Genomic DNA, 15,440 nt, shown 5'->3' with positions numbered 1-15,440 from the left:
TTTCCTAAGTATGTTCTGCTTGTATTTCTATGATATAAAACCCTTCAATTCACAAAATTTTCATGGAAAAATAAAAACATTGCTATAGCTTTTAGGTTTACACTTTTTCTACAGTTTTGAGATTTTCTTATTTTTCTCTAATATTATTTTTCTACTGTTTACCTACCGAATTTCACTTGTTTAGAATCAGCTTCTAAATGTATTTTTCACTGGGTCTGTAATTGCTGGCCACTCTTGAAAGTTAATGAGAGGTAAACCCAGTGCCACCTAATTTTTAAGAGGGAAGCAGTTGACCCAGGCAAGGATAGTAAATTCCAAAAATGGGAGGAAGAATAAAAATAATAAAGAGGATAGGACTGTACTTTATAACTGTCTGCCTTCACAGTGTCAAAGTTTCAGGTGTTGCTGCTTCAACCTTAAAAGATTATTTATTTGTCCCCCTATGAATGTAGGGGGAAATAGGCTCCTCTTTGATAAGTTGTGATCATACAGTTAAGATATACTAAAAGGAATATTTATTTTGCAATACATTCCCAACTGTAGAGAATCAGTCAAGAGGAGACTGGCATATAAGGTTATCTTTTTCTTCTAGGACTGGTCTCAATTTCTAGGTCTAGTATTTATGCACCCATAGAACAGGCTTGCCTTTCTAGCCCTTGCCTTGTTGCAGGAATTAGAGGACCAGAGAGACCAATAGATGAAACAGAAGGATTTTATTTAAGTGGCCACTGGCCCAACGGATTCACATCCAAAGGCTAGGTCCCGAACAAAGACAGGGCTTGACTTTTATACACACTTCGGAAAGGGGATTGGCTAATTTAAATGGCACAAAATTCGTGGTGCAGGCAAGGAGGCTTACAGAGTCAGAACAAAGACAGTTAATCAAACAGTGACAGGTTTTGTAATCTTTGGCTTGTGACTTTGCAGCTGCATTGAAAGAAAAACAGGAACTTACAAAACTTGGAAATTGAGTAATGGTAAGGGGGATGAGGAGATAGTAAAGGAATTTATTCTTCTTAACCTTGCTCCGAGGGAGTGTTGGGAGAGTCTCTGGAGCTCTTCCTTTGGGCTCTGGCTTTCCAGATAGTGTTATCAAGGCTTTGCCAGGGCCCTGCCTATTGCTGGCCTTGGAGTGAGTCAGCTAAGTACAGGAAAACTTGTTTTCCTCTTAAAAAAATTTCAGCCTCATTCCCCCCTTTGATGCTCCCTAGAAACGAAGTTTAATAGAAAGCATCACAATTACTTAATTCTTCATGAAAAGGCAGGTTTCTTCCTTTGGCAAAGGTTGATATTTAGTTAGAGCCATTCACTGAGTGATAGTTTGCCTGGTTACAAGAGTCTCTATGGGCGATTGGATGTTTTTAACAAGGAGGGGTAAGAGACAAGGGAGTGTTAAGCAACCTCCTAGTATGGCCAGGACTGTTCCTATTAAGGTTTTAAATCCCCCGAGGGATGAAAACCAGCCCCCGAAGAGAGAATCTGGAGACCATCCTTTCTAAGTCTGGCTGGAACATGGGCTAATTTTTGGATTTTTGCAGTTATATCTTCGATGACATTTCCATTGTCATCAGTTTCTAGGCAGCAATTAGTTAGATTGAACTTTCCGCATACCCCACCTTCCTGGGCTAGGAGGTAGTCTAAGGCCAGTGTATTTTGATAAATAGCAATTCTCATTTTTGTGGCTTGTTGGGCCAGTAGATTTAAGGCCCTTGCAGCGTCATTAGTCATGATTTCGAGTACCACCTATAACTTTATCGTGCGGTTGAGCATGTAAATAGGGGTACAGTATCCATACATTCCATCTTGCGCCCAGGTGGCTGGCCCAGAATATTGGATTATTCTCTCAGGGGGCCATTCATCATCTTTCTAATTCCCTGTGGTTATACCCCTTTTATTTCTACTTTTTGTTTCATCATAAACAGGGTATCCTAAGGCTTCTCCTTGCCTTAGAGGGATTAGGAAGAAGGATGGTCTGATTGTCCCTAGTACACAGGCTTCTGACCATTTAGCTGGCAGCTGCCCATATGCCCATGACCCACAGATCCAGTAGAGGCCAGAGGGTGCCGGCCAGGCATTTGGAGTTTCAAGCTGGTACCAAGAGTGGTTTAAAGAGGCAGAACAGGAGAATGGACTAGGGTGGGGTGATTTGGAATTATTTCTCCTACCTAGTTGGTAAAGGCCTTTCCCCAGCGAGCAATGCAGAATATCCTGATAATAGAGATTTTTAAGAGCCAGATGCTCAAGCTTGTGAGCATTGGTTCAGGGGAGGGGACAGTCAGAATAAAGTTATCTTGGGGCATTAGCTCCTTTGCTTCCTACCATCATTGATCCCCTATGATGGTTCCTCCACATACGTAGCATGAGGAGACACGTAGGCTACCGACTGTGTTTTCAGCCAGTTGGACAAACAGATTTCTGACTGAGGGAGAGAGTTCAGGCAATTCCTGGAGGATGTGCTCACAGAATGACTCAAAAACTTGGAACTGTTGGGTTGAACAGGTCCAGGTTTTCTTTATAATATACAGACTGACTTTTGAGTTTACTTTTTGACCTTTGACTTTGAACCCCAATGTCATGGGATAGCCTGTAGTCCATATGGGCAGACCTGGCTCTAAGGTGGTGAGATGTGCAGGATAGCAAATGCTAGGTTTATAAGTTGGTTTTTCCAGTAGTTTCATATGTATGACTTGCCTCGGTGGTTGTCGATCAGTGGACCAAGTCATGCAGCCCCAGCAGGCTATTAACGGGGACCTGGGGGAACAAACGGGACACACATTTTTGCTTAGAACAAGTACCATAGTACCTTGTGGGGCCAATGATTATGGACCACCACAGTATTGCTGCCTCCTGGCAAACATTGAAGTATAAGGATACAACCCCCCCATAAGGGGAAGAGGGTTTGGTTTGGTTTAGAAGATCCCCTTCCTGAGTATGAACTTCAAACCAAGTCTTAATAGGTGGGGACTTACGGTCATAACATATGTAGGGCTGGCTATTTCCTGGGTCACAGATTGAGTAGGTTACCTGGTTGTGAGTACAAGTTCCTAGGTGGGTCCCTGCGCACTCCTAATAAGTATGGTACAGCAGAGTCCTAGTTACAGTGCTCCCCGACCACGTAGTATGTGTGCAGTGGGGGCACCCTTGTATGAGTCCATTTTCTGACACCGGTATGGGGAGTGTCATGATGGGGATGAGTAGGAACAAAGTAAAGAATAACATGTTTATACCCAGCAGGGACAAAAGAGGTCTTTGCCCCAGGGAGGAGGTTGGGCAAAGCTACAGGATAATAGTAAAACAATTAGTATTATAAGGAAAGCTATTGGACCTAAGATTTCTAACCACGTTTACTTCCCTGATGATGCTCATGCTTCGGCCGTGCGTAGTCAGCTTCCAGGGTGGCTAGAGTAGGGCTGTTGTCTCCTCAAGCTTCAGCCGTGTGTAGACTGGTCAACTTCCAGGGTGACTAGAGCAGGGCTGTTGTTGACTTCACTGGCAACCTGGTCCTGCTGTAGGATCAGCCGGGTCAGATGGTCTGGGTCCTATTGGCTGGTCCACTTGTCTTGGGCTGGTCCACTTGTCTTGGGCTGCCCGTTTCAGCTGACTGGTGGATCCAAGGCACAGTTCCTGCAACTTTAACAGCAGTGGGAGTGGACAAGATTACACTATGGGGCCCATCCTATATGGGTCCTAAAGTGGTTGGGTTCCATTTCTTAACTAAACAGAGTCCCCAGGTCTAAAAGGGTGTGATGGGTCTGTTAGGCTTATGGCCATTCTTTCCTGTACCCAGCCATGGATTCTTTGCATGACTATCCCTAAAGACTGCATTTGCCTTCTTAAGGTTAATTCCCCTAGTTCACGGAGGTCACCTTTAATTTGACCTATGATTGGGGATGGCCAATCAAACAAGATCTCATAGGGCAAATAGCCAGTTTGTTTGGTGGGGGTGCACCTGACTTGGAGGAGGACCATGGACAGGACTTGATCCCATCTCAGATGAGTTTCTTGGCAATATTTCTTCACCAGCTGTTTAAGTGTCCAATTCATGTGTTCTACTTTTCCTGAGCTCTGTGGCCGGTAGGCTCTGTGTAACTTCCATTTTATTTTTAACAGCCTTGCTAGATCTTGAACTATTTTGGCTACAAATGCCGGACCATTGTCTGACCCTGGAGTCAGGGGCAGTCCAAATCTGGTGATAATGTCTCTTAATAATGCTTTAGTCACTTCTCATGCTTTCTCTGTTCTGGTGGGGAAAGTCTTGACCTATCCTGAAAGGTGCAGACAAGCACTAACATGTACAGATAGCCCCTGACTCTGGGCGGCTCAGTGAAGTCCATTAGTAGGTTTTCACAGGGTGTGGCTTCTATTTCCTGTATTCCTGTGGGCCAAGTGGGCCCTTGCCGTGGGTTGTTCTGGGCACAAATTAGACATTGTTTGCAAATGGCTCGGGTGATGGCAGTGAGCTGTGGCACATAGAAATGGCGTCCAAGTAGTGTTTCTAGTGCCATTTTCCTTATATGAGTTCCTTGATGGGATTGTCTTACAAATTTGGGGGCCACTATTTCAGGGATGGCTAGCCTCCCATCGGAGAATTTCCACCATCCTTCTTCAATGTAATTTCCAGTCTCTTGGTCTAACTAGGCCCTTTCATTTGGAGAGTAATTTGGGACCCCTGGAAGAGGAGGCTCTGGAAGGAGAGGCAAAGCTAGGGCTTCCTTTTTACAATGCGAGGTAGTCATTCCTGTCTGTTTTGCCTCCCTGTCTGCTTTTCTGTTTCCTTTGGCCTCTAGTGTTCCTGCCTTTTGGTGCCGTTGCAGTGCATAACAGCCACTTTCTTTGGGGCCTATACAGCATCTAAGAACTGTAGGAGTTCTTCCTTGTACTTTATTTCTTTGCCCCCAGCAGCTAAGAGTCCTCTTTCCTTATATATAGCTCCATGAACATGCAATGTAGCGAAGGCATATTTGGAGTCAGTATAAACATTGAGTTTTTTGTCTTTTGCTAGCGAAAGGGCTCTTGTCAGGGCTATTAGCTCTGCTTTTTAGGCTGATGTTCTGGTGGGCAGAAACTGAGCCTCCACTGAGTCCAGTGTTACTACTGCATACCCAGCCTGCCGAACCCATTCCAGTACAAAATTGCTTCCATCTGTAAAGTATTCAACATCTGGGTCCTTGAGGGGTTGGTCTGTAAGATCTTTCCAGCTTGAGAATACCTTGCCTACTACATCTACACAGCATTGAAGGGGGCCTTCTGGTTCCAAACCAATTGGGAGCAAGGTAGCCAAGTTTAGGGTATTTACTGTCTCTAAAGTTATGTGAGGATTTTTGCACAGGGGCCCTTGGTATCGAGTCATTCTTGGGTTTGATAACCAATGATGCCCTCTCTCATCCATTAAAGTTATAACTGAATACAGTACCTGGATGGTCAGTTGCTGCCCTAGAGTCAGTTGGTCAGCTTCCTGTGCCAATAGAGCCGTGACAGCTAGTGCTTTGAGGCACAGAGGCTGTCCTAGTGCCACAGAATCAAATTGCTTGGATAATTATGCTACTGGGCCATGCTATGATCCTATGACCTGAGTTAGAACCCCTATAGCCATTCCTTTTCACTCATGGACATGTAGAAAAAAAGGCTTAGTTAGATCTGGCGATCCTAAGGCTGGGGCCTGAGTTAAGGCTTCTTTGATCTGCTTATGTCTTCTCCTGGTCAGCCTCCCAGAGGAGGGGCTCCTTTTCTCCCCCATTTTGTGGCTTCATATAATGGCTTGGCCATAAGTGAGAAATTTGGGATCCAGATATGGCAAAACCCTGCTGCCCCTAGAAATTCTCTTATTTGTTGCTGGGTGGTTGGAGTGGGGAGCGCACAAACAGCCTGCTTTTGCTCACTGCTGAGCTATTGTTCCCCTTGACTCACTTTGAAGCCTAAATATTGGACTCTCCTGGAGCATATTTGTGCCTTCTTCCTGGACACCTTATATCCAGCTTTCCACAGGAGATGGAGGAGGTCTTGGGTTCCTTGGAGGCAGTCTTCTTGGGTTGGGGCTGCCAAAAGGAGGTCATCTGTATATTGCAGCAAGGTGCAGTTCTCATTTGGCGGTGTGTAGGCCTTGGGGTTCAAAGATCGTGGGAGAGTTTTTGAATCCTTGTGGGAGTCTCATCCAGGTGAACTGCGACTCACCCCATTGAAATGCAAAATGGGCTAATTGGTGCCAGGTGAAGACAGAAGAATGCATCTTTCAGGTCTAGGCAAATAAACCAGGCAGCACTTGCTGAAATAAGTCCCATCAAAGTATATGGGTTTGGTACCACTGGGTGGATGTTTACTGTAGCCTGGTTCACAGCATACAAGTCCTGCACCAGCCTATATTCTCCAGACGGCTTCCGTAATGGCAGGAGTGGAGTGTTCCAGGGTGACTGGCATTTGACTACAAACATGAGTCCATGTTTGTAGAGTCGCTCACTCTGTTTGTGAACGCATCATAAGGCTTCTGGGAAAAGCAGGTACCGGCAAACCGAACTGTGGTTGCCCCTGGTTTTAGCTTTACTACCAGTGGCACCTAATCTTTAGCCAGCCCAGGTGGGTTATCTTCAGCCCATACTCCAGGAATTTTATTAAGTAGCCTCTGTAATTCAAGTATTCCTGGTTCGTGAGACAGTTTTGGTGGCTTTTTTGTGTATAGCCTCCATTCCTCAGTTTGCTGGACAGTAAGGGTTAACACCATGGCCTTTGGGTGAGTCAGGTTTAGAGTTATATCCCCTTGCGGCCCAAAAGCAATCTGTGCTTGCAGTCTTCGGAGTAGGTCTCTCCCCAGGAGGGGAACTGGGCAATTTGGGAGGTATAGGAATTCATGTTGGACCTCTGGTCCTCCTATAACAAACCTCCTTGGCTGACAAAATGGCCTCTTTTCTGAGACCCTGGTGGCCCCAAAAATAGTTGTATAGTGTTTGGATAGTGGTCCTATGGGTAGGGTTACTACCAAGTGTTCAGCCCCAGTGTCCACCATAAAGTCCATTAGCTGGCCCCCCACTTCTAATGTGACCATGGGCTCCTGGGGGCCTAAGGAGAAGGAGCCCAGTCTGTCCTTGTCCTTGTATTCTTCAGTCCCTGCCAGCCCAATCAGGTCAGCATCTGGTTCCTTCAGGGTGCAGCAGCCTTTGACAAGTGGATTTTTTGTTTCGCAGCCTCGGCCATTTTCTTCACTGCCGTCTGGATACTGATTTTTCCAGTGTCCCCTTTTGCATCATGCACATTGGTCCTTATCTAGCTCAGCAAGGTTTCGAGCCTCTGTCCAGTTTGGCCCCATTTGCATCTGCGCCCGTGTCCATGTCTGTGCCCCCTCGCAATGCTAGTTTCTGTGAGGACCACTGCTAACGTATCAGCCTTTTTCCTAAGTGTCTGCTCTGCTTCCTTTTTTGCCTCTTGGTCATGGTTAACGTACACCTTGGTGGCCACTCCTATAAGTTGGGTGGCATTCATGCCTGCAAAACTCTCTACCTTTTGCATCTTGCACTTGATGTCACCCTGGGCTTGTCCTACAAATACCGTGTTCACCATGCACTGATTTTCAGTGGCCTCAGGGTCAAACGGAGTGTAAAGCTGGGATGCCTCACCGAGTCTCTCATAAAACTGGCTAGGGCTCTCATCAGCTCCTTGAAGTACTTCTGATATATTTCCTATATTGATTGCCTTTTTCCTGCCTTCCTTTAGCCTCTGCAAGAGTGCTTCTCAGTACTTCTGTAGGTACTGTAATTGGCCTGCATCATTTGAATCCCAGTGGGGGTCTGCTTCTGGGAACTGGTCCTGAGTGCATGCCTGAACATTAAGTGTGCCTTCAGGTGCATTTGCTTCCAGCCAGCAGAGAGCTGCCTGGGTTACCCTCCAGCGCTCCTCAGTGTTAAACAGCGTCAAGAGGAGCTGCCTACAGTCTGGCCAAATTGGATTGTGTGTCTGGAAGATGGACTGCATTAGATCTATGAGGGCCTGAGTGTTCTCCATGTAGGAGGGCTTATGGTGTTTCCAGTTTAGGAGATCAGTGGTTGTAAAAGGCTGGTAGATGAAGGTCCATTGCCCCCCTTGGACTTGACCTGGTTCATCATAATAGATGGGTCCCCATGTCTCCCTGAGAGGCATTTGCATAGCCCAAGCGTGACCAGATCGGAGGCAGCCTGCTTGATCATCTTGTCTTTCTTCCCTGACCTTCTTGGGCTCCGATCTTTCCTTCTGGGGTGAGTCTTGGAGCATGTTACCATCTGAATCTGACTCCTTGGGGGCCGTTGGCCTCGGTAAATGGGGGTAGAGTGGAATATATGGAAGAGGAATTTCTATCTCCTCTGGCAGTTCCTGCAAAACTGGTTTCTCTTGCCCTTCCCATGACTTTTCCTTTGTCTCCATATTTGCCAGCGAAGCTGAGATTTTACTTTCACTTTAGGCTCGGTCTGAGCCACAAGCATTTTGCAGTAAGCTGCCAGGCAGGGCTGCAACCATGCAGGTCGAGTTTGAACTATATTTAGCCATGAGTCAATATAAGGGAATTGGTCTGGGTGCCCTGGCTGTCATTCGACCCCAGTCACCACCTTAAATACATGGCCAATTGTTTCCCTATCTATAGTTCCTTCCACTGGCCATCTGACACTGAAAGAAGGCCATTCTATTTCACAGAGAGTTCTCAACCTCCGAGGGGTCAACTTCATCCCATAATCCCCTGCATAACCTTTCTTAAAACTTTTTAACATACAGTGTAATGGGGTGGGTTTTGACAACTTCCCTCCTATTTCCTACCAGTTACAGCACAACACACTCTTTTGCTTCAGACCGATTAGACTGTCCCCCTCGCAGGAGTATTTCAGAGGCCACTTAGCACTGGAGGCTCCATTTTGACCCCCACAAATACTAAATTGTGGGGCACCTCCCTAAGCCATATGCGGATCACCTCTAGTCCTGGTCAGTCCCACAGTTTGCTCAGAGTGTACGGTCTGTGCGAAGAGACCTGCAGCCCCCACATGTCACTCCCCATGTTGGTTCCTCCTGGAACTGCCTCTTTCACACACACTCACACACTTCCCTGCTCCCAGTTCCCCTTTCTCAAGCGACTCTGCGAGCCGCTTTCGTGCCCTGGGTCGGTTGGGGTGTGAGTTTCCCTGACTTTGCAAGCCACTCTCACGTCCTGTGTCGGACTACTAGTTACTCCCCAGGAGGTGATCAAGCTCCCCTTCCATTCTTATGGGACAGGTCCTGCCTTGGGCCCAAACCTTACTGCGATCCTGTAATGCACTGTTCCTGGAATCATCCTGTACCCCCTTAGGTTCCATTGTGCTGTCAGTTAGGGTCGTGGGAGAGCCGATCACCCCTCCAGATTGAAGTTCTCCCAGTGGTGCCTGGGGGCATGGGTCTCCCCCAGCCTGGGACTCCAGTCCCACAGGCAAAGAGACAGTAAACCTGTCATCTCCAATCCTGGGCGAGCCCCCAGAAAATGTTTTGGGAATCAGAGGACTGGAGAGACCAATAGGTGGAACAGAAGGATTTTATTTAAGTGGCCACTGGCCCAACGGATTCACATCCAAAGGGTAGGCCCCGAACAAAGACAGGGCTTAACTTTTATACACACTTCTGAAAGGGGGTTGGCTAGTTTAAATGGCACAGCGGGAATCTAATGGCGTGAAACTCCATTAGTGCAGGCAAGCAGGCTTACAGAAGCAGAACAAAGGCAGTTAATCAAACAGTGACAGGTTTCGTAATCCTTAGCATAGCTTGTGACCTTGCAGCTGCTTTGAAGGAAAAACAGGAACTTACAAAACTTGGAAATTGAGTAATGGTAAGGGGGATGAGGAGATAGTAAAGGAATTTGATTTTCTTAACCTTGCTCTGAGGGGGTGTTGGGAGAGTCTCTGGAGCTCCTTCCTTTGGGTTCTGGCTTTCCAGATAGTTTTATCAAGGCTTTGCCAGGGCCCTGCCTATTGCTGGCCTTGGAGTGAATCAGCTAAGTACAGGAAAACTTGTTTTTCTCTTTTTAATTTCTGCTTCAGCCTCGTTTGTGATTCCTTCACCCAGCGTTCCTATAATCAACCAGGGTTGTTCTTGGAGACTTGGCTTTGATGATATGTTTTCTGGCCAGGCACAGTGGGTCAAGCCTTTAATCCCAGGACTTTGGGAGGCTGAGGTGGGCTGATCACTTGAGGTCAGGAGTTCGAAACCAGCCTGACCAACAGGGCAAAACCCCATCTCTACTAAAAATACAAAAATTAGCCAGGTATGGTGGGGCATTCCTGCAATTCCAGCTACTTGGGAGGCTGAGGCAGGAGAATCATTTGAACCCAGGAGGCAGAGGTTGCAGTGAGCTGAGATCAGAACAAGACTCCATCTCAAAACAAAAAAACAAAATATGTTTTCTTCTATGGAGACTTATCCTCTAAGTTGTAATTAGTCAGTATCTTAACAGCCAGCTAAGCACCGGAACATGTTTTGGCAATGATATGACAGACTAGATTTGGATTAAAGTCTTGGTGTGCTGCTTGGTATTAGCTGTGTGACTTTTTTCAAATTATCTATGTTTTCAAACTTTTAGTTTCCTAATTTACAAAACAAAGGTAATACCTACTGCATAAGGCTCAATGACATAATAATATGTAAAATGCCTGGCAGGGCTTATTAAGATCTAAAACTTATTAAGTGTTATTAATATCAACTATTTTCATTATTAACAATTTGTTTATTTTGAGTACACCCACTGAGCCAGACTACTTGTTCAAATCCCAGCTCCATGCCTTACTGTCTTTCTTAATCGCAAGTTACTAAATTTTCTGTGCTTTATTTTAGTTTTCTTATCTATAAAATACAAATAATCTGTGCTTTATTATATTGTTAAGAATACATGTGAAGCACTTAAAGCAGTATCTGGCATTTAATAACTGCTCAGTAAGTGTTAGCAATTATTATTCTACCATCACTTTATTTTTAGGAGGTCTCAAAAGGGTAGTTCTCTGTGAAAGATAATTGTGAAGGACTTAGAAGGATACCAAAGACACATTTTACCTACTTCCCAACATGGCCTAGGTCCAATACTGGTACAATCTACTTACAAAATCTAGGTGGCAATCCCTCTCCCAAGGTTCTTTCCTAATAAGGTTCTTTTAAAAAAGTTGTTTACACAAATTCTGAAAGTCTGCCCACCCCCCACCCCTCATTCCCTTATGTAAATCTTAATTGATTGATCTGTGGCAGAGTTCTGTTTTTCTGTAAAAGTTTTATAAGATAGAGATTTATAATTTGTTTTTCAGAAGAAGATTGTTACTAAATTGGTTTAATTTCTTTTTTCTAGCAACCCCCTCCACGTTTGATAAACTTTCAGAATCACAGCCCCAAACCCAATGGACCAGTTCTTCCTCCTCATCCTCAACAACTGAGGTATCCACCAAACCAGAATATACCACGACAAGCAATAAAGCCCAATCCCCTACAGATGGCTTTCTTGGCTCAACAAGCCATAAAACAGGTATAGATCTACCTTCCTTTCTCACTTGCTTATTCTGCTGCTTTCTACTTTCAGATCACAATGAATTTATAGATTAAGCAACAGCAAATAGCCAAGAGCAAGCTTTCTTTTTCATTTTTTAAATAATGTGAATTGCAAAGTTTGATGCTTTTTATCAATAAGAGAAATTAAACCACTTATGTAGAAGTGAAGGCCCAATATAATCAATGACCATAGGTATTAATTTTTATAATATGGTATGGATAACTTTTAGGTGAGTATATTAAATTTCCTAAGATAAAAGTATTCTAACAAATACAAGTTACATTCCACAAAATAGAACAATAAATCAATATTCAAAGTGTCCCAAGAAGATTTCTTGGAAACAAAATTATGGCACAGTTTCAAGAAGGAATACATATATATCTGATGAAGTTTATTATTTAATGCATATTTAATATGATACAGCTTATTTATTTATTTTCATTTTTTATTTTTTTTGAGACAGAGTCTCTCTCTGTTGCCCAGGCTGGAGTGCAGTGGCACAGTCTTGGCTCACTGCAAGCTCCGCCTCCTGGGTTCACGCCATTCTCCTGCCTCAGCCTCCCCAGTAGCTGAGACTACAGGTACTCGCCACCATGCCCGGCTAACTTTTTTTGTATTTTTAGTAGAGACAGGGTTTCACCGTGTTAGCCAGGATGGTCTCAATCTCCTAAACTCGTGAGCCACCATGCCTGGCCTCTTTTTTTTTTTTTAAACGGAGTCTTGCTCTGTTACTCAGGCTAGAGTACAGGGGCATGATCTCAGCTCACTGCAACCTCTGCCTCCCGGGTTCAAGCGATTTTCTTGCCTCAGCCTCCAGAGTAGCTGGGATTACAAGTGCCCCCTACCATGCTTTGCTAATTTTTGTATTTTTAGTAGAGACAGGGTTTCACCATGTTGGCCAGGCTGATCTCGAACTCCTGGCCTCAGGTGATATGCCCACCTCAGCCTCCCAAAGTGCTGGGATTACAGGTGTGGGCCTGTAATCCCACCTGTAATACCTGGCTGTATTATTTATATTCTTAATGTCTTCAGGTAAAAATATTTTCTGTGTTTTACATTATCCTGAAGTGAAAGTTATCACAGTGTTTCTTCTCAAAGCTCCTGTGACAACAGCCTGTCTAGCTGATTGTAGACTGATTTTGGTTTAATTTTTTTCTCCAAGACCAAAATAAAAGATGATGCAATTTTCATAATTCTGTAACATTCATTTTAATAAAATCATTTTAATATTCTAAAAGTATTCACATTCTGTGTCTATACATATGTTTGTATAATCAATTTGGCTTTGCTATATCATCACCAAATTCTCTTAAACAATATTTTAATTATTTAAAATAAAATTCATACCAATTATTTCATCATTTGAAGGAAAGTAAAAAGCTTCAGTTTGGCTTTAAATTCTGCTTATTTACCTAATAATTTTGTGGCACTTAGTCTTTTCACATCTCACTTGCCTCAGCTATAAAATGAGTATCTTGCAGAGTTAATGTTGAGAGTTTATTCTAAAGTATACACAAGCACCTAGCACATGCTCAGTACTCACATGTTTACCTCTTCCCTATTTATTATATTTTAATGAGTAGGCACTCTAAATATGTTTTTTAAAAATGGTTGTTGACCAAAATTGTAAACATAAATGAATAAGTGAACAAGCCAGGAAAAAATCTAGTGGGAAATTGATTTTAAGTAGTAGATGAGTTTAAGAAATTAACATGTACTCATACAGTGGAATACTTTTCAGATATTAAGAAAATGCAATAATCTAGATATGATTTTCTGAGTATGTGAGGAAAAGCATGTTATAGAATTTTTGTGAGGTGTTACCTCATTTGTGTGTGTGTTTTCCTCCAGCCTCATCATGTACATAGAAAAAATCCTGAAACGATCCACCAACTAACTGATTGTTCTTGGTAGAGGAGGAGGAAAGGGGGCATAGGGGTAGGGAATATGAGTGAGGAGTAGGTGGTAAAGAGGACATTCATGTCCAGCTATGTTTCTATATGTAGTTTTTACAGTGGAATATATAAATTAGGTTTTTCACAATTAAAATGTTTCAGACACTGTCTCTCTATATAGTGTTGTTCATTTATGAATGACCATGTTTGGAAAATACAGCATCTTGCAATATTCTTATTTTTCTTCTCCCAGCATGAAAATTTTCAAACATAATACAAATTGAAAGAATTATATAGGGAACATTTTGTTCTGCTTGCCTTATTACGTATTTATTCCTTTGTCCATTCATCAAGTCATCCTTTTTTTTTTTTTTTTTTTTTTTTTGAGGTGGAATCTCGCTCTCTGTAGCCCAGGCTGGAGTGCACTGGTGTGGGGTCTTGGCTTACTGCAACCTCTGCCTCCTGGGTTCCAGTGATTCTCCTGCCACAGCCTCCCAAGTAGCTGGGATTACAGGTGCCCACCACCACGCCCAGTTAATTTTTGTGTTTTTAGTAGAGATGGAGTTTCACCATGTTGGCCAGGCTGGTGTTGAACTCCTGACCTTAAGTGATCCACCCATCTCGGGCTCCCAAAGTGCTGGGATTACAGGCATGAGCCGCCATGCCCAGCCTATCGTATTTTTCAATAGGTTTTGAGTAAATTGCAGACAGCAGCATGCTTCACTTCTATATACTTCAGCAAGCCTGTCATCATCTTAATGTGTTTATCTCAGCAGGAATGATAGTACTTTCCTCGGATATTTATCGAGGCCTAATTAATCTCTTTATATAGAGAAAGAGGAATATAAAATCCCGAAAGCACCAGTCTGTAGCTTATTGTTTTCAGGTGTTTCAGATAGGGATAGAAGAAATGTATGTTTTCAACCCTCCATCTTTAACTTGAAGTTGCTATGTATATATTTACTTTTTTTTTTTTTTCCAGTACGTATAAACCTGCCAAGATTGGGTACTGTGATTTTCTGGTATATACTAACTGTTGTCTTCCAGTAAAAATCAGTGCTTTTTACTGTGTGTGTGTGTTTTTTTTTTTTTTTTGACAAGATTAATTAAAATTATATATACTTGTACAGTCTTTCCCTGTCCCATTCTCCTTCCATGTAAATTACAGTTGAACTCTTCTACTTCATTTTGTGTGAGTGATTAGATAGACTTTGTATTTTATAAGCTTGTTGATAGCCTTTGTTCTTCCCTTCTTGTTACTGTAGTGGCAGATCAGCAGTGGACAGGGAACCCCATCAACTACCAACAGCACATCCTCTACTCCTTCGAGTCCCACGATTACTAGTGCAGCAGGATATGATGGAAAGGCTTTTGGTTCACCTATGATCGATTTGAGCTCACCAGTGGGAGGGTCTTATAATCTTCCCTCTCTTCCAGATGTAAGTAGACACAAAATTTATACTAGCATCTGTTGAAAATTGTCCACCGGGTACAGTGGCTCACTCCTGTAATCCCAGCACTTTGGGAGGCTGAGGCAGATGGATCACTTGACGTCAGGAGTTTGAGACCAGCCTGGCCAACATGGTGAAATCCTGTCTCTACCAAAAAATACAGAAATTAACCAGGCATGGTAGCACACACCTGTAATCCCAGCTACTTGTAAGGCGGAGGCTGTGGTGAACCGAGATCATGCCACTGCACTCCAGCCTAACAGAGCGAGACCCTGTCTCAAGAATGAAAGAAAATTGTCAGTGAATTTGGATCTGGTAGAAGGCATGAATTTGTTGGATTATAGGTTGTTTGTTTTTACAAGTTAATTTTAATCCTTTAGAATATTACAACGGTCGTAAAAGTAAAAAGATTATGAACATTGGACACATAACCTAATGACTTTCAAGCCACCAGAGTTAAAGGTGTTTGTAAATGAGTGATTATGGTGAGGGATCATGGAATCTAAGCTGGGAAAGGAGAAAAGTAAGGACATGGAAAGATATGCTGGGAAGTTGAATGGCTGGACATCAGAAGAGATGAAGACAAGT

General features: G+C 43.5%; 1 protein-coding gene across 2 annotated transcripts in view; it reads left to right on the top strand.

The window, feature by feature from the left end:
- Nucleotides 1–15,440, top strand: part of TRIM24 (tripartite motif containing 24) — a 125,431-nt gene that overhangs the window by 95,802 nt on the left and 14,189 nt on the right. For both annotated transcript variants that reach the window (XM_050785010.1, XM_050785009.1), the window contains exons 10-11: nucleotides 11,309–11,482; nucleotides 14,667–14,840. In XM_050785010.1, coding sequence (XP_050640967.1) covers nucleotides 11,309–11,482; nucleotides 14,667–14,840 — 348 coding nt within the window. The remainder of the gene's footprint in view (nucleotides 1–11,308; nucleotides 11,483–14,666; nucleotides 14,841–15,440) is intronic.

This window comes from Macaca thibetana, chromosome 3, assembly GCF_024542745.1.
Source record: "Macaca thibetana thibetana isolate TM-01 chromosome 3, ASM2454274v1, whole genome shotgun sequence".
Taxonomy (NCBI): domain Eukaryota; kingdom Metazoa; phylum Chordata; class Mammalia; order Primates; family Cercopithecidae; genus Macaca; species Macaca thibetana.
The sequence above is the reverse complement of the archived record's forward strand: the minus strand, read 5'-3'. Positions and strand labels throughout refer to the sequence as shown.